We start from the raw sequence: 26,324 nt of genomic DNA, 5'->3' as shown, positions 1-26,324 counted from the left end.
ATGGCCCCTGGCAAATCACATCTCCCAGTGTCCCTGCCCCGGTGGAGCTCCTTTCCATACTGACTCAGGGCTCAGCCAAGTGACTTGTGATGGCTAATGGGTTATCAGCAAAGATGATGCAAGCAAAGGCTTCAAAAGTATTTGTGCACTGGAACTTTCTCTCTTGAAATGCTCTTCTGAAGTCACCAAAGGGTAAAGAAGCCCAGAATGAAAGACCACGTGGAGCAAGAGGTGCAGCAGACCCATCCGCTCAGTGCAACTGCACAAGTGAGCCCAGGTGAGAGCAGCAGAACTCCTTAGGCAACCCACAGCATCGTGAGAACTATTAAACTGTTATTTTTTCAGGTCACTCAACTTGTGATTATATTGTGCAGCAAAGGTGAACTAAAGATACGGCTCTCACAGTAAATAAACCAAATCTTGAAGCTTTTAAAAATGCAATCCAATCTAGGGCTGCAAATCTGATTTACATCTTAAATGTTGGTCACATGGCGATACATGATAGCATAAAAAGGGGTGTTCTGTAGGACTGTCCTACATGCAGAGAAGAGGTTTCTTCACCCCCAACCCCCAATCTCTGACTTTCATTGTAGGTGAGTAACTGTGACCTCTTAGCTCACTTCATCCCTTCCTCTCTAAGTAGAAAAATGTTAGCTGTCTCTCACAAAGTCAGCATTCTTTGGATAAAGTATAATATACAAGTGGTTCCAAGAGGAAAGGCTCATTATTTTGTAAGCCACTGACCATCAAATACCAATTATCTTAGGCCTTAATGTCATTAAAATAGCACTTCAGAGGGAATGAAAACGGCTTTTTATTTGACTATACAATGGTAATTTTCTCTCTTTTTGGTTGACAGAAGGAAAAATACTTAAAGTTGAAATAATACTTGATCTAAAGAAACTAAAATTCTAAGCAACTGATCCAATGAACAGAGCCCCAGGGGCAGAATTCAAAGGAAACAGCAGCACTGATAATTGGGGATTTATCACTGCTTGAAGAGGGGCACTGATAAAGTTCAGGCTGGCGATCCAGCACTAACATTCCTTTGGCTGCCTGGTCACAGTGGCTCTAGTCTTCCTCAGCGCTGCTTAGCTGCTTAGCAACGCGAGCTCAGTGTGAATCTGACAAGTCACTGGAAAAAAATGGCTCATTCAGAGCCTCTTGCAACTGGTAATTCCACACAGAATGGGCTAGCATCTTTGCCCTAAAGGGATTCATGTTCTTAGCATAGTTTCATGTTATTGCTGGGCTGACACCTTCCCTAAGGCTTTTCACTTGAAGAGGAAAATTAAAGCTTTATGATTTAAAGCATTCCATATTTTAAAGTATGTGCATGTAATCATAAGCTTCATTTCCAGTCATTCTCTCTTACTAGCAAAGGAGGGTCCTTTTATTATGAACACAATGAAGAAGAAAACAGCCTGCCCAATCACATCCTTTTTATAGCCTCAGCAGAGGCCATTTGCTATTTCAGTTGATCCTAAAAAGTGATGTATTCATGAAAAATCTGAGGGAAGCTTGATGAACTGTAACAGCAAACAGCATCTGTTACCACAAGAAATCTGTTCAGACACTGTAAAGATACTATTTACTTTCCAGCTTCTTGAGACCTCTATACCAACCAGTGGAAGTGGATGCAACTTCCTGACTATAGGAATGTACATTATTGAGAGGAAATTCTCGAAGGAGAACACAGCAAGAGTGGAAGCATAACTGTATTTCAGTGACATTCGTAATGCCAAAGAGGCAACTTCCTCATAAGAGCTAGTTCTTCTATAACTGCTAAGCTAGAGAAGCTCTGAAGATGGTCACTATTTCCGTGGTAATTGCTTTGTAATGTCTCAATGGTTTCCAGGGCAGGTTTCTTGAACTGATGCTAAAAATCACCTCGAAACAGGCCATAACAGGTCATTTTGTTCTGTTGACTCTATAAAGTGGTCTCTGAAGTAATGGTTTAGGGCATTACAACCAGATTGATAATTTGCAATTTTACTCTCAGATTTTAAAAACTGTCAGCTAAGGTACATCTGATTGGTTTCTGGGTTGTGCCCATTAATTCATGAGCCCCCCATTGAATACTGATTTCTCTGAAAAGCTACTGAAGAAATAAAAGGCATGTGTTCTGGACCATCAACATTTTAGTGCACATGGAAAGTAACATGCCTCTGAAGTGAAAAAAGAACACAGGCATTTCTAGGAAAGTAATAATGACAATGGTGGGTAGGAGTTTTTTCTTTTACTTTAACCACCTTCCTTCCTTACCTTGCTCTGATGGGTTGAGATCCTAGTCTGGGTCCCAGAGCACTACCATTCCCAGGAGAATTCTTTCTCGCTAATGCTGGGGATATAGAAGTTGTTCTTTGAGGCACCTGGAAGAAACCAGAATTCAGAAATATTTTCCATAAAGTAGCTTCCATAGCCTATTGTCAGAAAATCCTTCTTTCCAATGATTTGCCACAAGCCACAGAAACTATCTGAAACAGTGAAGAACTATCTTTCATTCATTCCTCAAAGAAATATTAAACTCCCTAAACAAAATCAAACAAAGGTCTACTGGCAAAAAACAATGAGCAAATTCGGGAACCATTAAAGAGGGTCATCCTCAATCTTAAAAACAAATTTAAAGATAGGTAAAGCTAATAATTTTGATACACTGAGCTAAAAATAACTGACCTCTCTTGGTTGGGCAAAAGTGGTAAATACCAGGAATCTCTTTAGGGTATCATTAACTCATTGGAAGTTGCATTAGCTGAGAGCCACCCAGATGAAGCAAGTTCCATTTTTAGCTTACATCACAATAAACAGATAAGGAAATAATGAAATCTGGTGAGAAACTAGAATATCAGGATAGAGCTTAGGACATAAGTCATATGTTGGTGAGCTCAGAGAGAACCTACCACAATAGATCCTGAATGTTTCTACTTTCTACTTGATTTGCAATTACGTACTAAAACCAAAAACCAAAAGCACTGTGTTTTGGTCAATAAGTGAACATAATAGAACATAATACAAAGGAGAATTAATACTGAAAATACTGGAAGGATCTTCAAAAAGGATGTGTAAGTACCAGTAAGACTGGAGGAAAATGTATTATCTTATCTGGCAGAAACCTAAGGTAGAACTGAAGTATGTCCCAATTTATAAAACAGACATTTTAAAAATGAAATTAAATATTTTATGTCTACTAAAGGAGTTCATTATTTAAAAGAATCATATGAATCCTAGTATAGAAAATTACTTTCAGTGTAAAGTGTCATCCTTTGTTTTGAAAATTTAATTTTTATTCATTTTAACATAAAGATGAGTCAGTGCAGTAAAGCAGAATGACCAAATCAATGCTACCACTTGTTCAAATTAAATATTACTATTACTATTTTTTCTTTTCCTTACTGTAAATATAAATAGTTGTAGAGACAAAAGAGCCTAACAAATTCTTAAAACCTAAGTTTTTGAATTAATCTAAAATTTTCTTCCAGCTTCATGCATGTGTGCCTACATATTTTTAGAGTGGAACCAATAAATTCAATTTTCCGCTTTTCCATCTATTGTATCTGCTCCTTTGCCCACCTTATTTTTTTATACTGACTTTTGCTCCCTGTTTACCTTTTTTTTTTTTTCTGATGACATTTCTGCTACCACAAAGAATCTCAAAAAATTATCGGCTATTTTTATCTTCAAAATAATGGGACTCTTGTTATAATATCCTTTTAAGAGGAAGATGAGGAAATGTATTTGTAAATCATTCAGTAAAAGTTTCTTTTTCTTCTGGAATTAACAGTGGCATTTTCTGCAAATTGTGGAACATTCCACTTGTCACAGCCTCTATGCTAAGCTCAGGAAAAGGGGGATTCCTGAATCAGGAAAAATCTGATGCAAAAAATGTCTCTAGTATTTTGAAATACTTCCAGGTTGTTTGTAGCTAGATGCAGACAGCCACATTCTAGAACATTTCTTGGAATGAGTAATGACTTGGTATAGGAAAACAAAGAACCCAAACTTGGGGCTGTTCTGTCCAGTGGAATGGCTGGTCATTTTACCCTAAAGTTTTTCCTCAGTAGTTAATTAAAGATGGAAATAAATTACGACTTGGCCTAGAAAGAGCTTTCCTTAAAATGGGGCCAACTAAAATATCCTAAGAACAATACTATCTTCTGAACCCCTGAAATCTGGCTTCACTTTTGTGTTGTTAAAAATAGGAATACATGAATTTTCTACTTTTTATCTGGAAGTTTTCAATTGTCTTGATGTAGATTCAGTCATCAATGAAATATCCATTACTTCATTTGTTAATATGGACAGCAAAATAACAGTTTGAAATACTTGGGGTTGAGAGTTCTAACTTTGGATGTAGGATCTGTGCTTCAGTCTACCTCACTTCAGTTTTCTTGTGGGGGAAATAAAGGTCAGACATGGTAAATGGCAATCCAAGTCGTAGCCAGGGAATGAAGAGGGACCAAAACAAACACGAGAAGGGAAAGTGCTTTGGCATGATCACATTCTCCACTACTACGAAAGGTCTGGAATAGTGGTAATAATAACCATCAGTGATGCTCGTGATTAAACAAAACACCCCAGTAAATACTACCTTTGGTGGAATGTCTTCTTCCTGTCGTAACCAAGAGCTTCGGTCAAACTTTTCAATGCGAGTGGGGAGAGGAGGGTTTTCAGAGGTGGGATCTGAGTTCTGGCGTGGCATCTCCACGCGGTGAGAGGTCACGTTCAGAGCCTCCTGAAACCCAGAGAGGCCCTTTGTGGGCTGCTCGTGCACTGACTGGGAGGCGGTCAAGGCAGGTCCCTGGGATTTTACAGCTACCAGATGTGGGATCTAAGCATCAAAACAACATGAAAACAGCACGATTAGAAGAAAAGGCAGATCAGCCAGTACCTCAGTCAGCTGAAGGAAAAAAAAAAAAAAAAAGTTCAAGGGCACAAAAATTGGACTATAGGGAGTCTATCACAACTATATATAGCATGTTTTTTTAGCAGCTCTTCAGAATTTTCCATTGGAACGATACGTAGGGCTGGCACAAAGTTAAATGATTTACTTGGGAATGCTAAGTCAGTGGAATAAGTGAAGACATAACAATAACTACTGTATATTTAGTGAATATTAACTGACCAGCAATGCAATATATTTTATAAACACTTCTCTGCTAATATTATGAACTTCCTCCTTTAAAACCCCTAACTTTTACGTTAAGAGAGTATTGCTCTGTAAAACAAAAACTGCTCTAAATATCTTACTTGTTACGAACTCACTGAGTCCATCCTGAGGTGGATACAATCATTTCCCTCATTTTACACCTGAGCAATGTAAGGTGTAGAGAGGTTAAGCAATACCCTAGATTGCACAGATAACACCTGCTGGAGCATGGACTGGAACCCAGGCATTCTACACCCATAGCCCATAAACCTAACCTCTATGATATTCTACTTTCTGCTGTGCTGACTCTTACCATCTATGCTGTCATATTATCTCTTGACACCAGGATGTAACTTTTTGAGTTAAGTATCTCAACTGGCCCAACTGGGCACGTGGTGATATTGTTCACGCAGGGAAGACAGGCAGTCTTTCAGCAAAACTGTGGCTCTTAAAGACAAATCATTAAAATCCAGAGTGCAGGGCACCACTTTGCCATAGCACTGCTCACACCTCATAGTTAGTGCTTATTTAAGTGTGTCTCCTATTCATGAAGGTGAGCTCCCTGGAAACAGGAGCTATGTCTGTCATGCTCCGCATCATATCCCCTAGGCTAGCTCTGTGCCTGGCTTGGGGAAGGTGTCCCATAAATCCTGGTTGAGAAAACATCTAGAGTGCCTTCTAAATTAAACTGTTAATTCAACAAACATTAGTGTAATATCTGTTTTATGCAAGGATCCGTCAACTCCTCCGGTTTGAAATTTAAGTGCTAGAATGTTATTAATGACGGCTCAGAGGAAATCCTCAAAGCCTAGTTTAGCTGAACATTAAGCTTCAACCAGAATAGAATCTACCGGATATATATTAATGTTAAATATCATTAAATATATTAAATAATAATATTAAAACAAAGCCCCTTTAAAAAAATATCTAGTATAAAACACAAACCCCCTTTAAAAGAGCCAAAAAAATAAAAAATAAAAAAAACACACCACACAACCCCCAAACTGAAGCGCCTGAAGAATGCGTAAGTGAATCAACTGTCACAAAATAGCTACATGTTCACTCTCTGGTTGTTCTCATAAAGTACATTTTCTCTCTCTTCTCCCCTTTAAAGGCCAAAGTACCTTCCAAGGTCAAAGTTAGGGGTTTTAAAAGAGGATATTTGTACATTAAAATAGAAATTCCTGTTTAAAAAAAATGTATCTTTTTGAGGGTTAGGCATGAAGGAATTACATACAAATTAAAAACAGCCAAGAGGAAGATAGGCCAAGCTGACTGGCGCTGAAAAATCTTGGACTTTACTAAAGGCAAACTTAAAGAATACTTGATTTTATCACGACTCTTTTAAACTCCAGTTCAAACAGCATTACATATTTCAAAGGTGACCTTAAATTTTTCGTGGAAGTCTTAACACAGGTGGATGCCTGGAAGAAATTTAAGACATTTGGCAGAAGAAACTACATTATCTTCTTAATCTGTTTCACTTCATATTTCATTTTTAGCATATATAAAAGTCCCGTAGAACTTCCAGAAACTGGTTGGGTGCGGTGGCTCACCCCATGCCTGTAATCCCAGCACTTTGGGAGGCCGAGGCGGGCAGATCACAAGGTCAGGAGTTCAACCCCATCTCTACTATAAATACAAAAATTAGCCAGGCGTGGTGGTGGATGCCTGTGGTCCCAGCAACTTGGGAGGCTCAGGCAGAAGAATCACTTGAACCTGGGAGGCAGAGGTTGCAGTGAGCTGAGATTGGGCCACTGCACTCCAGCCTGGGAGACAGACCAAGACTCAGTCTCAAAAAAAAAAAAAAAAAAAAACAACTTCCAGAAACTCTCTCCTTTCCTAAAAGTAATCTTTTTTCTTTACCCTATAGTTTTAAATAATTGTTCTCAAACTCTAAAGTACATTAGAATCACATAGAGGGCTTGTGAAATTACAGACTGCCAGGCCTCCGCCACCCCTAGAGTTGCTGATCAGCTGGTCTGAAGTGGGCCTCATAATCTGCATTTCTATCAAGTTCCTGGGTGATGGCTGATGCTGCTGGTCCAGTGATTACACTTTGAGAACCCCTGCCTTAGAAGATGTAATTTTACTTAACCAAGTCTATTTAATTTTTTCAGTTTCAGGCTCATGCCAAAGTCCCAAGAAAACAAAAAATATATAATGTATACACATACACACACTTCAAAGGTTTCTATGAATTCTAGTTTTGGTAATTGTAACTAAAAGAAAGCTTGTTCTCACCTTGCAGAAACTTCTGTGGGTCTCCAGAGAGGCCAGTTTACACAGAAGTGAGTTTGTGGTTGACTCGAGTTTAAGGGTGATGCTTTTTTCTTTCTCACCTTTTCTTCTACTCTTCAAAATCAGTGGGGCCACCTATATTACTATAAATTCTATATTAAGGATAATAATTTGACGCTATGCCTGAATCCACGTTACAATTCCCTAGGCTTTTAATAGGTTTTCTTGTGCACCTTATAGGAATGCCTGATGGAATGGAGGCAAGACTGTACCTGGGGATCGACTGGTCTGAGCATGGGGGGTGTTCGAGCAGGCTGAACTCCACTAATGCTGAAGGACTCCGATCTTGGGGGCAGGTTGGGGTCAGATATCCTGTTGGCAACCTTGTGAGGCATGGCAGGGGAACTTTGCCGGTTGAGCCTTGACCGTTCTTCTACCTACAAGCCAAAAAAAAAAGAAGACAGCCTCAACATATAGAAGTAGATTCACCTTCTAGTAAGAATTTTCTGTAGTCACCTGCACAGCCATTTGAATCCTCTGATTAAATGATTTTCAGAAGCCAAAACTCTATTTCTGTGCTGCATCAAGAATTTGCAAAGAGCAAACACTAGCAACAGCAACAACAACATAGAACACCCAAGCCATCACTCTTCCATTACTCACTATCTTGTGTTATTCAGTTAGCAGGGAATTCGAGACCCGCTAAGAGTTTATCTTGTATTGATTGTGATATTATCCTACTGATTGGTCACAATGCCATGGGGTCAGTGAGGAAGACAGTTTGCACTCTAGACAATCAAAGGGAATGGCAGCATGCATTTAGATGACTTGGGGAACATAGAAAATTGCTTTGGGTTGCCTCATGGAACATGAGAGGAGGAACAAGAGGATGAAGCTGAGTGCATGCACCCTCCATTTCTTCACTGTCCTACTGATAGGCAGGTGTTCCAGGCTGCCTGCTTAATGAGTGTGGCCTGTTTCAAACAGACTTCCGGTGTCACTTTCTTTTTCTCTCTTGAGAGGTCTTTCTTTCCAGTTGTCTTTCCTGCTTCCTCAAATACACTGCCCCGTCTCATTCTTTCATGCCCAGCTTGGACTCCACTGTCTTGCTCTCCCCTTTCTTCCTCTCCCCTTTCTTCCTCCCTGTTTCTACATATGTGGTGTTCATTCTTGCTTCTCCTCCTTTTCTCTTCCCCTCTAACCCTGTCTTCTCTCAGGCTATTTCATTTCCTTATCATTCCCTTTCTTCCAGAGTCTCTTTCAGCCCAAAGCAGATAACAGATCCCAAGTGCTTCATGGGAAATGCTCACAGAGCCAGCGAATGCCCTTTTTAAACAGGTCATCATTACCTTTAGTACATATTTACAGCAGAAAGACTGCCTTGGAGGGCAAATTTTAAAGAGAAACTTAGATAAACAAGGTGCACACTCGAAGATATGGCTTAAGATTTTAGACAACTTAAAGAAGTCTATGACTTTTCTTCCAGATCTACTGTGTCCTGTCCTTTATTTCTTCAGGACCAGTTTGATTGTTGTGCTTCCCAAAGCCACCAGGACAATGCAACCATTCTCCCCACACTGATGGCCTTTACAGTGAGCCCTTAATTCTCTTCTGCTGACTCACTGAGCATTTTAAGAACCCACATGCAGGTGTTCAATATTCATGTCTGTGTGCATATTTTTTATATAGCAGCTAAAAGTCTTTATTCATTTTACTGCCTGATTTGAAAGAAAAACTTGAAAGAGCGATTTTCCCCCATCTTCCCTATCCCATTTTGAATCTTTCTAGAGGCAGACTCAATCAAATATACAAAGGAAGTCTGTTTTTAAACTCATATTAACCTCACATATTTTAACACAATAAGATAAGCTGCAGAATGAAAAACAGCCCTCTTGCCTCTACTGAGGAGTAATTTGAACATCTCTTCCCCCACCATGGCTGTTCAGGGTACATACAATTGGCTTTGGTTTTGAAATCCCAAGTCCCAGAAGCTTACCACACACCAAGTAAAATTTGCTGCAAAAAGCCAGGAATATAAACCAGAACATGTATACTTTGTGTGTGCATGTGTGCAAAGTATTGCATCAGCAATAATTATTTGGCTATTACATTGAGCAAAAGAACAAAGCCAGCTTTGAGATAAGACCACAAAGAAGAAAAAGTCCCACAAAGACAGCAATAGATAAACTGAGATCAAGGCATGCAGTTTATCACTTTTCCAAATGCCAGACTCTTTGAAAGAAGGTTAGTATTTCTAGACCACCGGAATTGGTCAAATATTATCCATTTTCTTATTTTCAGGGTAGATCATTAATAGGTAAGTCATACATAAGCATCCTTCAGTGTCTGAATTCCCACTGTCCAAACCACTTGTCACCCAAAATTCAGGAACCAAATATATTCAGAGTAAGGAATACTTGTAATTATTATTTTTGGCTATAAAATACACTGATAGCTTTAAATATACATTAAGGGACAGAACATTAAAAACAATAGTAGAAAAGTTTGTCCCCAAAAACTCTATCTTGAGCAAAGAAACCATTTTTGAGATAAAGAATTCTTTTGGGAAGTGTCAGCAACAAGGCTCCAGTCTAAGCATCCCTGCTGCTAATAGGATCACAGGCCACATGGGGCTCTAAAGCTATCATTAGAAATGAACAGGGTAGAAACTAGGGTACTGGTTTTCATAGGCAATTAATGGATTTGATTAGTCATGTATAGATGTTGCTAATGTACTTCTAGTAAAAATTTCTTATGCTTTATCAGCTTACATACTAAATTCTATCATTAGTATATTTTAGTCTGTACCATTCTAAAAATATATGGCATAAGTAATTGTTACACTTTGAAAATTATTTCAGGAAGGCTCCCATGTACTGAAATTTCCTGGGTTGAAGTTTGTCCAAAGAAAATTGAAAATCTAAGAAAAGGGTATAATCATGAGGCATCTCATTATGTATTCTGTCTCAAGAAAACCTAGTCCTAAAGTCTTTAGGAAGATAATGCTGCCCAAGTGTCTTTACACTGCAGGATCACCTTAAGAATTGGAGCACAGGATCAAATCAAACATTGGAAGTGGTACTTCTCCTAATAACACCTTCAGATGGACAGAGAGAAAGCTGGATAGGGTATCTAGGCAGGCCCTTTTCATTATTTTCATACTAGACAAAGGCCTGTCCCCTGGTTTATCACAACTTATGTCTACTAATTGAACAGGAGATAAATATGTGAGACAAAAAAAAAAAAGAAAGTCTCCCTCCAACCCCTCTCGCATCTAGAAGAAGGATACAAGTGATTAAAAATTGGGAACAACAAGATATATTTCGATGCCTGAGGATGTTCAAAAAAGTCTAGGAGCCAAGTTTCTGCTCCAACTGCCTGCTTCCAAGAAGACATAAGATGCCAGGAGCACCACTAAGAATGTGTTCCAGTACCATCAGGTATAGAGTGTCAAGGTGCTAGACTATAACAGCAAAAGATAGCTGTTATAAATGATTTCATAGTAGAAGGAATTATCAGAAATACAGAGAAGATTAGCACAGACTGATCAACTTCACTATAAAAGTATTTTTTTCTTATTAAAAAATCATTTCAACATGAAAACTAAAATAACTTTGGAGAAGTTTGGATCACCTCTGCAAAAAGGCTATATTATTTACTGTAGCATGATATATAGCGAAAAAAATAACTGTGGTCTCAGAAATAAAATTCTGCTCCAGACAGGTCTGTGTTGTCCACTGCATAGCACAGGAGTAATGTCTATGGCCTCTGGTATACATAAAGGCTGTGCAAATATAGACAACTTAAAGATAAAGTTGTTAATTACAGGATTTCCGAAACAATTTCAAAATAAATTTTTTATAACGTTATAAATAAAGAGAAGCACTGTATCGATGTCAATTGTCAGATTGTTTTTTATATTTTAAAACAATTTGTAGGTTACAGTGTCTCACTTTACAATAATGAATGACATCTACTGAGAATATCAAAACAAATTTATAGAAGTAATTTTAAAACTGTTGACAGCAAATACATATTTACTATGTTATATGGGTGCATGCTAATAATATTTCATAATATGTAGAGTCCACAGGGTTTAGGAAGGTCTCAGAAGGCTTTACTGAAGAATTAGTCCATGGTGAGTTCAACACAGTCATGTGGGTATTCTTTTTTCCCCCAACTGGACAAAACACTTTGGTTTTTGTGTTTATTGGCAATGCTGGAGAAAGAGAAAGAAGCCAGTGAGTAACTTTTAAGTGCTGCTTAGATACTTTGACCCTGCACTCACCAGTCACATAAAGAGTTGAGTAATATAGTTGGGCAAAACCACATGGGCAGATGGTTACTGAGCAAGTTTGATGACACCCCTGCTCTGGGTCACCTCTGAGCACAGCAGAGACCCTCATTCATAAGGAATGTTTAAGATGCAATCTTGTCTGACTCTAAGGGCCTGAACTCTTTTCCCAGGTCAACTTCTTACCAATATTCCAGATAAAAGCATAGATCTCATTGTGAATGGAGCACATAACTCCAAAGTAATGACGCAAAATCTTAGAAAGTTGATATAGAAAATAAAGAAGTGCTTATCTATCACCTGGGAGAGGTGGGTGAAGAGATAGGAGATGCAAGTGAATTGGTCATATGAAATCCAGACCAAAACAAGAGACAAAACAGTCTTGGAAACAAAATAGGAATACGTTGAATACCGTATTTCATTTGTATTTGTGTAGTATGTAACTTTAAATGGCACGTGCACATTCATTATTGCCCATGAGCTTCCCAATTGTGAGGTAGATGTGCAGATGAGGAAGCTGCATCTCAGGAAAGCAGGAGGCATACCCTAGGTCAGGCAGCCAGGAAGTGGAAGAAGTTGAACTCAGACTCCATACTATTTCCTTCCAGGTCTCTCCTATATTTAATCATAAGTGAGATACGCAGAAATGGAGGAAAGATATAAACTCTCGAAGTGGTTGTTTCAGAACTTTATATATAAACTAACTCATATAAAAGAAAAAAAAAACACTTTGGTGTAGAGCTGAGAAATCTGGATGGAGAAGGAGTTTTTATATACAGTGATTTCAAAGTCCAGTGAGCTAATGGAAATAAACAGATATTTTGGCTCTTAGCAGATTGTTGTTTGCAAACAAACACTCCAGTGACGGGCATATATCACAGAAAGAGAACATGATGGAGTGTTAAAAAAAATAAAATATAATCTCATGCAATACTCATGTAAACAAAGCATTCTTTCACTGCTGAGCTTTGGTACAATTTTTTTTTTTTTAAGTATGTGGGATGGAAAGGGAAGGGGAGCTCCCACAGTTACTGCCAGGCCCAGAAAATCCCATGCCATTTAAGGAGCAGAAGAAAGAAAAACGAATCTCCATCATCCAAAAAGTGAGGAAGAAGACCTTCAAATTCTGCTGATGTTCAACAGAACATCGTACTGATATTTTCACAGTACATACCTGACTTCCATCTCAACTCAGAAATGGCAGATAATTTGAAAGCAGTGAGAATGTCCCCAACCTGTCTATTTATTTTTGTATTTATTTGAAACAGGGTCTCACTCTGTTGCCCAGAGTGGAGTGCAGTGGTGCAATCATGACTCACTGCAGTCTCAACCTCCCAGGCTCAAGTCCCACCCTCAGCCTTTGGTATAGCTGGGACCACAGGCATGCACCACCATGCCCAGCTAATTTTTATTATTATTTGTAGAGACGAGGTTTCACTGTGTTGCTCTAACTACTCCTGGGTTCCGGAGATCCTCCTGCTTTTGCCTCCCAAAGTGCTGGGATTATAGATGTGAGCCACTGTGCCCGGCTCCAAGCTGTCTTTTTAATGCAGAGACATTCTTTTCTGGCTAAAATCTGAAAATCAAGGCCAATGTGACATCTAGGACAGAAAGAATACTCAGTAAAAGGAGTGAGGGAAGAGCTCAACAGGATTTGCAAATGATTGAGCATTTTCATTTGCTCTACAATATCCAACATATTAATCTGAAAGGTACTGAGAAATACAATGATCAATTGTGTTTTACAAAGTGAAGAAACAAGAATACAGAGAACAAAGCAGTATAAGAGCATTACATTGCTGATGAAGGACTACTGATTTGGAATGAGGAAGAGGAGAAGCAGATGGAAAAGTAAGCAAAGCAGAAGAAAAAAAAAAACCTGATGAGAAGGCATAGAGCTGAGTTAGAAAACAAATGCTGGAACAGATTACAGAAGAGGTTGCAATAGGTGGAAGACAGCTAGGTGATACCTTCAGTGGCACATGGGGCAAAATAGTCCAGACCTTACACAACAGGAGACGGTGGCATGGGCACAGAGGGTGCATTTGAAAAAAAGAAAATGGCATCCTTTTATTTTACCTCCAGAGGGTTTAACCCAGGTTTTCTTATAACTTGATAGTTAAGATACTGATAAGCTATGTTCATGTCTAAAGGTTTGAAACGTATATTACTACTTGGTCACTTTGAGCCCCTGCCTCCCTAATATGAAAAAAGACATCTGTAAATAATGCTTTACATAAAAAGTTCATACATTGCTGATGAGAAGCATTAAAAGATGAAGAATATAAAGATCCTCACACTCATTTTTATTCCTATTTTAAGAAGTGGGTGTTAAAAATGATGACTCAAACCAAGGCAGACAATTATTTGTTCTTATTTGTACATCAATTGCTCCAGTCCTAAATTTAGCACTGTCACTCTCCTTCTATCAACTACATGTTTCATCTTTCTTCTAAAATATGATCACCCACTCTAAGACTTGGGAACTGTTTCATGAACAGACAATGGTTAGTTGGAAGCTGCACCCAGGAGTAGAGGCCTAAATATGAAATCCCCAAAGAATGTTCCCATATATCTCTGGAAATGCATGAAGCCCAAAGGAAGCACACCACATGCCAGGAAGCCAGGGACCTTGGAAGATGTCACCCACCAGAGATGGCCCAGACTTATGGTGACTGGGAAACCTCATATCAGGAGTGCTTGATGACTCAGGCATGTTGTTTACATGCTCAAATGCTGTGTTTCTTTTACTGCTAGGAGCCCGACCAGGAAGCATGAGGGAATTAAGAGGTCTAGAAAAGTGCCTTGATGACATCTGCAAAGATCTGCCCCCAGGAATCCCATGTCTCCTGAAAGCTTGGGAGCTATGAACTAGTTCTGAATAGAGAGGACAGGCCAGTAAATTTAGTGATGAGGACAAATAGCAACTGGAAAACAATGAAGTCAAAGTAGGCAAGTTCAAATCACAAGGTGCTGGGTAGAGGCTGAATGAGGAAGTGAAAACTGCTCCATGCTTTTCCCCGTCTTCTGGTACATTTGTGCGTGAGGAAGCTGTCTAGGGCAAAGAAGAAATTCTGGAATGTGTTGCACAAAATCATGATCTTTTCCAATGGAATCTGTAGGTGTCCCTCTCCTAAACTCATGCTTGGGGCTGGGAACACTGAAAGCCAAGTGGTCATGCATCAAGGAGAGGTCGCTTAGTGATGCAGCATTTCTTACAAGAGTAGAAGCACTTGTAAAGATGCATGAGTTCATGCTCTTCCTTCCCCAAGCTCTACATTAATCTCTAAGGCCCTCCTGAATTGCAGTAATGGACAACTCGGGGCTTGTCACTTTGGAGATGTTGGGAGAAGACATACAAATGACCTTAGATCCTAACTCTTGAGTTGGGCTACATCCTTGGGAGTGAGATTGCCTTGGAGATCTCACTATGGTCCTCAAGGCTTCCTGAGGCTTCAGTTGATCTTCTAAACCAAGTCTAATAGGGCAAGCTGGTCCATCTTTCTTCCATGGGTCATGCTCAAACAGGAGTCTTGATCTGGAATCATTAATTCCTGCAGGTGCTACTGCCATTAGCTTTGTAGACGCTAGTTTTTCAGTTGTCTGAACACCTGCCATGGTCAGGAGCTGTGGGTCTGGCTTAGCTGAGGATTTCTACTTGGCATGGCTAGAAAATGGTTTAGCAGTAGAGGAAGGTGGTGCATCTCTGCCAGCCAAGAAGCATGTCAGCTGCTGCCTAGCAGCATACTGATTTTGCTTAGCTGGAAGAACAGGTGGATTATTAAGGGGTTGATGCTGTACCTGGGAGTGGGATCACAAAATTGAATTACTGATCTAAGAGAAAGAGGCAGATGTTACAGACATAGCTATGTAAATATAGATCATGCTTACAGATATAAGGGAAAGTGATAAAAAGTTCTTCATCACAAATCAAAACAATTTTTTCCACACACTTAAAGTTTTAAAAGAAAAAAGTTTTTTTTCACAAAAAATACATGATCACTATAAAGGATTTAAACAATATGTAAAAGTACAAAAAAGTTTTTAAAAATCCATTTTTTTTACTTTCTCCTCCCATAAACCACTATCATTAACATTAAGACAACATTATATCAAACGTTTTCTGTACATATGTCAGACAGGTTAGACAAATACAAAGAATTATTTTCAGAAAAATAGGATCTCATGTAAGAAATCTGGTTCTAGTAATATTGTATTCTAGATAACTTGAAAAAAGTGTGAGCTATCAATATATAAAAATTTTAGGTAAAAATACAAAATAACCCCAAAACATCTTTTTAAATGACTAGCTATGATCACCATAAAATAAAGGAAATCACTAGATGCCAGAAATAATGATTGAACTGAAAAGCAGCGTGTTACGCACATGACCTCACACAGTGACTCCCAGGAAAGGTTGCTGATTTGGTTGGAGTTATTTTGTTTGTTTGCTTTATCTGTCTGGCTATCACCCTTTTTTTCCCTCCCATCCAAGCAGTTTTTATTAAAATAGCTCAACATAGTGCTAAGTTCCTGAAAATCCTTTCTTAGTCTAGTAGTTAAGCAAATGAAGGAAGTATGGGTAGAAGAAACACAAATGACCTCTGATCCTAAAAGTGAATACCACCACCACAAGTCTGAGGTTAACTGTGCGTCTGCTGGTAGTATCGTGGTGAACAAAGTTATGTTAGCGACAATGTTAATGATCAGTAACAGGGTCCAGGCATGGACAGGAACTGATTCTTCCTAGAATTCTATAAATCCTTAATCATATTATTCAAGAAAAAGGTCACTAAAAATCCTCATGCCACAAATTCAATTGGATGAGTATCAGAAAAAAGGTTTTTTCTATCTTCTGTTATTTCCTATAAAAGTCCATTGCAACCACAAAGATATACCAAAAAACAAAACAAAACCCCACAAATGGAGGAAGGTATTTTGTCATTTCTCTACAGAAATAATGTTATGGTTCTTCCAAAAGCAAAGCATGTGTCTTATGATGAATTGTTTTCCAACTTTGCAGCACTGGGTTAACTCTCCACTTCTATCAGACAAACTCATTACAGTCAAAAGCCTGGCCAACAGGGTGAGGCTACTCTTGCTTACTTACCTCCTTGGCCCATGCTGGCTTCTCACTAGGACTCATTCCTTCTTTGTAATGGTACAGTGGCTTCTTCTCCACAGGCCTCTGCTCCTGCCGCTGATGCTGAAGGGAAACTAAGTAGTCTCTTTCTTGCTTTAGCTGCCTCTGCAGTCTTTCTGCTTGTCTCTGTTCTTCCAGTTGTTTGCGCTTATATTCCTGTCCAGATCAGGAAAGAGGAGCAAAGAAAAGGCCAAATTATCACATAGAAATCATCGGCCAGTACCAGTTAAGTATGCAATGGAGGCAAAATAATGCTAAATAATGAAGGATCTTAATACTAACAGAATGACAGGAGGATGTCAGGATGTACCACAGAAATAAGCTACTGCCTTGTGTTAGTATCTACACAAGAATGTGTCATTTAATGAAAACGCTATTGCTTTAAAATGGCAATCCCTACCGTACCCCATCAACTACAAAATGACTTGTCCCTGATGAATTACACGTGACAAAATGGCAATAATGAGGACATTTAAATGGTCAGCATACAACCCCTAGAAAAAGTCACCCACTTCCTGATCTAGTAATTAAACCACTCAAACATGTACAATTAAGTACAAAACTAAATAAGTAGCCAAAAGATAGTGCCTAAATCATCTTTCATTTAATAAAACTTGGACCTACAAAGGCCATTAGCAAGCGTATGTACAGGCTAAAAAATATCAGAATGCCATTAAATAAAAAGTTCAGTTTAAAAAAATACACCAAAAAGCCCATCTAGAGAGCAGTGCTTATAATAATAAAAAAGTACTGTACTTCAAGTGGAAGCTGCATGAGCAAGGGACACAAAATGTTCCCATCATAAGGGTAAAGCTAATAGTCTGTAAATGAAATATGACTGTAGAGCTGGTGGGTTCTTATGGGAGAGGCGCATTTTGCTGTGATTGTATTGCAGCATGTTGCAAATGGCCTTAAAAATTACTTTGCAATAAACACAGTGGGTCTCAAAAGCAGTTTGTACTTATAATAAGGCTGGATTCGTACTCAAGTTTTAGAAATAAATGGAGTTAATAAAGAATGCATAACAACTGTATTAAATGTATTAGGACTCAGCAAAATCAATCAGAAAATGTATTCATTTTCTTTTCTTTTCTTTCTTTTTTTTTTTTTTTTTTGAGACAGAGTCTCGCTGTGTCACCCAGGCTGGAGTGCGGTGGCGCGATCTCAGCTCACTGCAAGCTCTGCCTCCCGGGTTCCCGCCATTCTCCTGCCTCAGCCTCCCGAGTAGCTGGGACTACCCGCCACCTCGCCCGGCTAGTTTTTTTTATTTTTTAGTAGAGGTGGGGTTTCACCGTGTTAGCCAGGATGGTCTCGATCTCCTGACCTAGTGATCCATCCGTCTTGGCCTCCCAAAGTGCTGGGATTACAGGCTTGAGCCACCGCGCCCAGCCATGTATTAATTTTCTATGAGGTTTTTGAGGTCCCTGAGGCTTGGAAGATCCCCTCTTCCTCACTGGCATGTTAGAAGGACACACACACACACACACACTTGCAAGATGAACACAGAGCAGGTCAGCTGGCTCTTGGCTTTCCCATTACCAGAAGTAGAGCTTGTTCATGCAGTAGCTGCTGCTGCAAGATCTCTAACTGTCTCTGCTCCTCCTCTAACTGTCGCCTGATGTATTCCTGGAGAGGTAGGCAGCAGAGAATTCAGAGGAACAGAAAGAAAGAGAAATGAACCAGTAATTTCAAAGGTGACAAGAGTCGCTAAGTAAAGTATAGAAGGAAGGAGGGGAAAAATACCCAAATACCTCCTTACAAAGCAGGAAGAGTATGTCACGTGGAAGCAAATGCATTTCAGCATAATGAAAAGCACAAGCCCCTCTACCTGCAACAGCTGACTGAGATGGCTCAGCATTTTACTGCTACTACTTGGTTCAAGAAGCCCAGCTACATGTTAAAGCTTTTCATTCCAGGCTCCTCTCTTTATGGACTACCTGCAATTAGCAATGCTATAAAGTTCAGAGGCTCCTGTGCAAGCAGCAGGGATAAGAAAATTGTTGAATGCCATGGTGCACTGTCTCTGTGATGGAACCATCCTGCCGAGTTTCACTGTGCTGTCAGAATGTGATTCTAGCAAAGACAGAGGGGCCTGCAGCAATAACTCAAAGTCATAAAGACCAGAGATGGCATGAGTAGAAAGCTCTTCTGAAGCAGCGAAAGAGTGGGACTTGGCTGATTTTTCATGCTTCAGTGCTACCTTCAAATCAGATACCAAGGGTTGGGAAAATTGGAAGATCCGGGTATGTCAGGAAACTCTGGGTAGGAAGCAAGGCTGAATGAGTGGGCAATGCCAGGGCTATGCATTTGGCTTCTTGAATAGGTGAGCATAATTGCTTGAGGAAGAGTAAAAACCCATGTAAACTAAGCTTTCCTCAGAAAAGGTGAGCCACGCCCCAGAGACAACTGGTGCTGGGGTTCCCAGGGGGCCATCACTGGGGCTCCTGGTCCCAGCTGTACCTGTTCATGCTCTGCACGCCTCCTCTCCTCTTCCCGGCGCATCTGCTCCTCATAGTGCCGGCGCTGCTCCCTCTCCTGCTGCTTCCGCAGCTCCTTCTCTCGCCTTTGTTGCTGTGGGGCAACAAGCAGACAACCATGAAGGCAACAGGCCCTGGTGGGGGTGTCAGGGAGCCAGCAGGAAAAGCTGCTGAACCCCAGACATGAACTGTTAATGAGAGATGCCTAAATGCTTCAAGGCTCTTCTCTCCTGGGCTGTTGGGGGGTACACTGGCAGGGAGTGGGTGAGACAGAGATTCAGTGTCATGCTAACATCCTGCCATTTACCATGTAAGTGGACTCTCACCAAGAAGTTCCTGTTAAGTGTGTTCTCCCCACGGCTGGTGAGGGTTTTCAAGTCAGGGGTAGAAAACACCAATGCAAAACAGGTTATTTATTACATATCATCAAGCTGTTTATCAAATTACTTCACACTGCTTAAGTCATTCAATCTTTTTAACACCATGTAACACAAAAATTTCAGAGTATATAAAAATCAGAGAGGTGAAGTGACATATTCAAAGGCATACAGAATTGATGGCAGAGGATGCAACAGGATTTGCTGACTCCCACCTAGTCGGCTACCTTTTCTCATATATCATGCTGCCTGTCTGTGTTTTCTGGAGTATTCATTATTAAGCGTCAATTTCAAGTTCTTGCTCGAATAAGACCCTTATGCTTGGGAGCCATCATCATCATCATCATCACCTCATACAATTACCATACCTCCAGCAGTGGACAGTGTGATAAACAGCTTAATTTCATTTCATCTTCACAAAAATAAGTAGATGTCATATTATTCCCATTTGATCTGAGAAAACTGAGGTACGGAGATATTGAGTAATGGTTCAAGGTCACGCCCAGTAAGTGGTGGAGCTTGATTTCAAAGCCAGACAATGTGAGTCCAGCATCTGAGCTCACTCATTACAGAGAAGCCAGATGAGTGATAGAAAGATCACAAAGTATCTGGCTCTTCATTATACTCTCAGGAAAGGAGAACATTTTAGAAGTCAGAACTAGGCCAAGCAGTTACAGGAGCCATTGGTTCTCAAGTAGGGGCAGTGCCATTACCCCTCACTGAAGCATTTGCAACTATCTAAGGGCATGTGAGGAGTATTTTTGCTGGTTCCGATGACTGAGGAGCATGATTGGCATTTAGCATGAGAGGCTAATGATGCCAAACATCCTGCAATGCACAGGATTGTCACATATTACCAAGTGTTTTCTCATACATCATGGCATTAGTGTGCCTTTTGAGAGAGGCAGCTGGCCCTTTGTGTCAGATCCTTTACTGGCTTTGGGATTTCTTTTTCCTCATATATGAAGTTCAGAGGGGACATATCAGGGGGCCCATTCCCTTGTAACATTCTCAATAAGATTTCACTGCATGGCTCAGGAAACATGAGGTACCTACCCAGAGGAGAGTAAATTGTGACTGTCTCACACTGATAAGTTAGCTCTACACAACCAGGGAGATAGTTTTGTACACAAGTTCTGTGTGTCAGCCCCAGCTAAACCAACTACAGAGATTCAAAATGCCAAAGAAGCCCATGTGGAAGCCTTCCTGATGGAGCTCCTGCAGCAATCCTCTGGACCCGCGGTCTTCCAATAACCTCTGGGTCTTGGGAGATAAGATGCATCTCTTAAGACTCGGTTTCTGTCACTTCCAGATCAACAGTGATTTGTCCATCTTAGATTGCAGGTGAAGGAGAGCTATTGGAGGACTTCATGCAGCCAAATGACTTGATCAGACCTGCATTTTCAAAAGGCCTCCCCATCAGCCATGGAAAGGGGCAACACTAGAAACTGAAAAGCAGTGCAAGGCCATTCTGTGGATCTAGGCATAAAATGATAGGGCATCGATGATTTCAGCAAAGGCGGGATGAGAGTCCATGTTTGTAATCACTGCTGAAGATGGAGACACAGCCAGGAGGAAGAAAGACTAACACTATACAGGTTTCTGGTCATTCTAATAGGACTTCAGTGGACACCAATTTAGAAGCAGAAATTAGAATTAGGCCCAGATAAAATAGGCAGGATTTGGTGACGATAGGTTGTAAAAGGGCAGGTGAAGTTCCGGGCCAAGGGACAAACTGGACGATGGGGTAGACAAGAGCAGGAAAAGCAGGAATGGGGTGGGTACCAGCATGAGGCAAATCCCAGACATGCGAGTATTTGTTTTACAGAAAAATACTATAGGAAGATGCGAGTAGAAAACATCAGCATAGACACGGACTGAATAATTTGGATTACAGACCCAAAACAGAGACATTTCCAGTACTCAGCCAAAGTGAATCAGCGCCAGCACAGAGAATAAAATAATTATGTGTACAGATCTGGATCCTGGCAGGAAATAGCCCTAATTTAGCTAACATTTCAAGTTTCTTACTCCAACCATCCATCTCTTTCGTAAGGAAAGGAAAATAATCAAGCCCTTTGAAGAGTTAGCTGATTTTTATGTGAAGGATTTATACATTTTGAACCCCTTTGCCAGGAATCAATACTGGTTTATAATTACATGCCACTCAGGTTCCCGTGCAAGGTGTATACAGTATTGATTGCAACTCAAGAGTGTCTGGGCTTCCCAAGTACTCCGTAGTTTCTGCGAAAGACACTCAAAAGTAACTAATAATTAATAATGATCTCACTCGGATCAGCCGCCGCTAACACATGGAGGCATTTGCCAGGGCTTCGGTTCCTGTGGTGAGGTTGGAAAAATAAATCACTTTCCCAACTTTCTGAGGGCACCCTGCCAATTTCCAGCTGTTGTGTCTCAATGTTAATGCCATTCCTGAAAAAATGTTTGCTTTCTCTCCTCCTGTGCATGGGGCTGTTTGAGGGAGGGGATATATAAAAACATATCAGTGTAAGACCAAGTCCCTGGCCTCAGGCAGACACCTTTACAAAGCTTTGATGACTCTTGCTAGAAGCAGCTCTCTGAGGGCAAGGCCAGTGCCTGATTTCTGCTGTACCCCAACCTCTCACATGGGGGCCTGACACCTGGCGCGGTGCATCTAAGAGTTTGTTGAGGTGAACAGAGTAAGAAACTTAAGGAAAAGACAACACAGTATCCTCTTAAATTTCTTTGTAGAATTTTCCCTCCTATCAATACTGATGGCATGGCTGTCTTTCCATACCTCATACTATGGTTATTTGAGTGTATCTTACCAACTCTGCAATCTAGATTGAAAGCTGTTTGTGGGCAAGATCTCTGTTCCACTTATTTTTATCTCCCCTTTTTTCCATATCAGGCCAGCCACCAGTGATATTTGTTGTGTTGAATACTGCAGATTGGATAAGTAATAGAAAAGGCAAAAGCCCTGCAGAGCTTTGTACCAGACCTTTGCTCTTTGATGCCCTTCTTAAGTAGCTCTTATTGGCTGGAACATTCTTTTATGTTGAGCACAGACATAACTGGAGAATGTTCTTCTAAAAAGAGTCACCTACAGTTGGCACTGGCATATACCTGTTTGCCATCTTAGAGAAAGGCATGAAAAATAAGGGAATAAGAGTCTAAGCTGGACAAAAAGGGAAAGGGGAGAATCAAATAGCATTCCTAGATCTTATTCAAATTATGCATAATGAAGATAGTGGTCCTGCTATCAGTAAAGAATGGCTTAAACCAACTACTCTAAAACTGTTGGCAGATTCTCCACCTATATTGAGCTGCCTAGAAGTATATTTTCATCCATGTCTTCTTGTAGGCATTGCCAAAAGTTATATTCCTTAAAACTGGACATTCAGTGGCTTCTTATAAGTTTCTTAATTTTTTTTCCTGGTGGGGAGATCATGGATAGAACCTACTGTTAAAGTTTTCCAGGCCCTAACAATTGTTGCCTTACTCTATGGAGTAGATAATCAGGGACTTCATGTCCCTTTTGTCTTCTGTTGATGTTCACCAAGGATAATTTCTTCCTGGGACAATTCTTTTTTATTTTTATTTTAAAATATTTAAAATTTCTTATTTTAAATATTAGAGAAAGGCATGAAATATTTAAAATTTCTTTTAAATATTTATGATTGATATGTAATAATTGGACATATTTATGGGGTACAATGTGATGTTTAGATACATGTGTAAATTATGTAATGATCAAGTCAGCATAATTAGCAGATCTACCATCTTAAACACTTATCATTTCTTTGTGATGAAAGTATTCAAAAACTTTTTATAGGTATTTTGAAATATGTAATACATTGTGAATTCTAGTCATCTTCTTATGCAATAGAACACCAGCACTTATTCCTCTCATCTATAGCTTTGCAGCCATTGGCCGGTCTCTCACCACTGCCCCCTGCCAATCCTCTGGTAACCACTATTCTACTCTCTCCTTCTATGAGAGCGACATCTGAGATTCCACCAGTGAGTGAGATCATATGGTATCTGTCTTTCTGTGCCTGGCATATTTCACTTAATATAATGTCCTCCAGGTTCATCTACATTGCTGCAAACAACAGAATCTCACTCTTTTTTATGGTTGAATAGTACTTCATTGTATATAAGTACCACATTTTCTTTATTCACGCATCCACTGACGGACACTTGAGTTCATTCCATATCTTGTCTATTGTGAATAGTGCTGCAATAAACAAAGCAGCACAGCTATCTCTTGAACACACAGACTTCCCTTCCTCTCACTATACACTCAGTGGTGGGATTCCTGGATCTGGGGATCTACTGAGGGCAGTTTTGATCTTCCCTGTGAACTCTCCCCTCAGGCCACCTCTAGGTAGAGGCTGTGTGGATGCACTTTCAAGCATGTGAATTTGTTAGTTAATTTTAATTAGGGAATAGTAATTTTGTCCCCCCTGTTCAGGGGGCCCTCGAAGGTAATACATTTGTCCCAAATTGGCTATGTAGAATTTTTGCTGTTTAAATTATTTGCAGAGAATGTCACCTCAACCCTTAAATTCTGAATTTTTATTAGAGGTCTAGTTGTAAGAAATAATCCTCATACACGTTCCTCACAAGGGCTGTGGAGTCAAGTCTTACCTTTTTTTTTTTTTCTTTAAATGCTCTTCTTAGATTACTATAGATAAAAGTGTGCACCTACACTAGGGTGTTCTAGCTCTCATAGAAGTGACTTTGGTGAATTGCAATGCCATCAAATTGCATTTTATGATGTCTTCAAAATAGCTGAATAAAGCTAACCACTGCATTTATGCCAGGAATATTGCCTCAGACATTATTCATTGCACTACTTACTAGGCAAGTGTATAGTTTTCGGTGTGATCTCAGAAAGCTTGCCTGAGTAACTGATTTATCTGATGGACAACATGAATCTCAACCACTTCATATCTGTCTCTTTTCTCAAGTGTCAGGCCTCAGAGCAGATTAGTGACCGCCCTGGGCAACAGCGCTGGATGCCACGTTGTGCAGGCATTCTGTGCACTGACCCCGCTCCTGCCTGCATCTTCTTTCTCTCTTCTACTTTATATTCCCTTCTACTTTGTCTCCTTGTTTATTTTACTTTTAATTGCTGTATTAATCTCTTTAAACCACCTTAAGTCCTCCTTGTGGAATGAGGAAAAGTCATGAAGAAGAATATAAGCCAAAAAAATGAGAAACAAACCTTGGCCCTGGTCCACCTTTTGTATACATCACATTTCCCATTATATGGACTCAAGTGATATCCACATCTGAGAATTAATACCCTATAGCTGCAATGCAACATGTCATTGGGAGAGAGTAGTAGGCAAGAGAGGCAACAGGGCTTGGGGAAATAATAAAATGGTTTGGAAACACTAAGACTAGATTCTGGTCCTGCACTGCCACCGATACGAACACTGAAGACCACATAGCAGTGCTCTGTAAATATGTGTTTGGTGGCCGGGTGTGGTGGCGCACACCTGTAATTCCGGCACTTTGGGAGGCCAAGATGGGTGGATCACCTGAGGTCAGGAGTTCGAGACCAGCCTGACCAACATGGTGAAACCACATCTGTACTAAAAATACAAAAATTAGCCGGGTGTAATGGTGCGTGCCTGTAATCCCAGCTACTCGGGAGGCTGAGGCAGGAGAATTGCTTGAACCCGGGAGGTGGAGGTTGCAGTGAGCCAAGATCGTGCCACAGCATGAGATCATGCCTGGGTGACAGAGTGAGACTTCATCTCGAAAAAAAAAAAAAAAGTGATGAATGAATGAATGTTGTTTGACCTTGAGTAAGTCACCTTCAGCTAAACTTTCAATGAGGGGGTAGATTAAGTAATCTTGCAAATCTATTCGTTCTAAGATCCTGAGCAAGGTTATGCTACATTGCAAAGCAAAAATCTAACCATTCAGAGTGAAATGAAGCAGAATTCTTATTTGCCCTTGGAGAGCTCCTGTTGCTTTTCATCTTGGGTGACCTCCTGAAGGTGGTGAGACGAAACCCCACTGTGACTGTGGAAGACCCGAGTTAGCCTCCAGAGGACAGGAAAACAGCTGGTGCAAGATCAAGTCAGGCTCCTTGGGAAGTACCTCAAACCATCCCCTCCACCCAGGGGCTCTCTGTTCAAAGACACTCAGAATGAAAGGACCCAGTGTGGTCTTTTGAATTGACTACACATCACACATGCCCCCTCACTTTAAATAGGACTGTTCTGTATAAGCTTCATGGAGCTACACTTGTGATGAGAGGTATTCCAGCTTCTGGGCATTCCGTTTTCCCATTTAACATATCCTAAAGTTTTAGTTTTGGAAAGATCATTGCAAACCAATGATTATAGGTAAGGGCATGATTCCTTATGACTAAAACTGGGGTTCCAAACCTTTTTTTATGTAAGGACACAAGAGTGATGGAGAAGCAGTCTGGCACCTCTGAATTCACTATATGACAATGAAATAAAAAGAATACTGACTCTGAATAATAATGAAGAACACTTACATAGTGCATCCTGTGATGCCAAGCACTGCACTCATATTAACTCATTTAATTCCCCCCAAAACCCTTTGAGGCAGGTAATACTGTCATCACCCCCATTTGACAGATAAGGAAACTGAGGCACGTCCAGGCCAATGTCTT

General features: G+C 40.1%; 1 protein-coding gene across 8 annotated transcripts in view; it reads right to left on the bottom strand.

Moving 5' to 3' along the window:
* The window catches only part of TNIK (TRAF2 and NCK interacting kinase), a 415,617-nt gene that overhangs the window by 60,236 nt on the left and 329,057 nt on the right, over nucleotides 1–26,324 (bottom strand). For 2 of the 8 annotated variants that reach the window (XM_011948978.1, XM_011948979.1), the window contains exons 13-18: nucleotides 19,285–19,395; nucleotides 18,364–18,450; nucleotides 16,792–16,980; nucleotides 7,660–7,824; nucleotides 4,589–4,828; nucleotides 2,266–2,372 (exon numbers count right to left, since the gene is read on the bottom strand). In XM_011948978.1, coding sequence (XP_011804368.1) covers nucleotides 2,266–2,372; nucleotides 4,589–4,828; nucleotides 7,660–7,824; nucleotides 16,792–16,980; nucleotides 18,364–18,450; nucleotides 19,285–19,395 — 899 coding nt within the window. The remainder of the gene's footprint in view (nucleotides 1–2,265; nucleotides 2,373–4,588; nucleotides 4,829–7,659; nucleotides 7,825–16,791; nucleotides 16,981–18,363; nucleotides 18,451–19,284; nucleotides 19,396–26,324) is intronic. The other 6 variants (XM_011948982.1, XM_011948983.1, XM_011948980.1 and 3 more) reach the window with 3 other exon arrangements.

This window comes from Colobus angolensis, unplaced genomic scaffold (assembly GCF_000951035.1).
Source record: "Colobus angolensis palliatus isolate OR3802 unplaced genomic scaffold, Cang.pa_1.0 Scaffold289, whole genome shotgun sequence".
Classification (NCBI taxonomy): domain Eukaryota; kingdom Metazoa; phylum Chordata; class Mammalia; order Primates; family Cercopithecidae; genus Colobus; species Colobus angolensis.
Note: the sequence above shows the minus strand (reverse complement) of the source record. Positions and strands in the feature narration are given on the sequence as shown.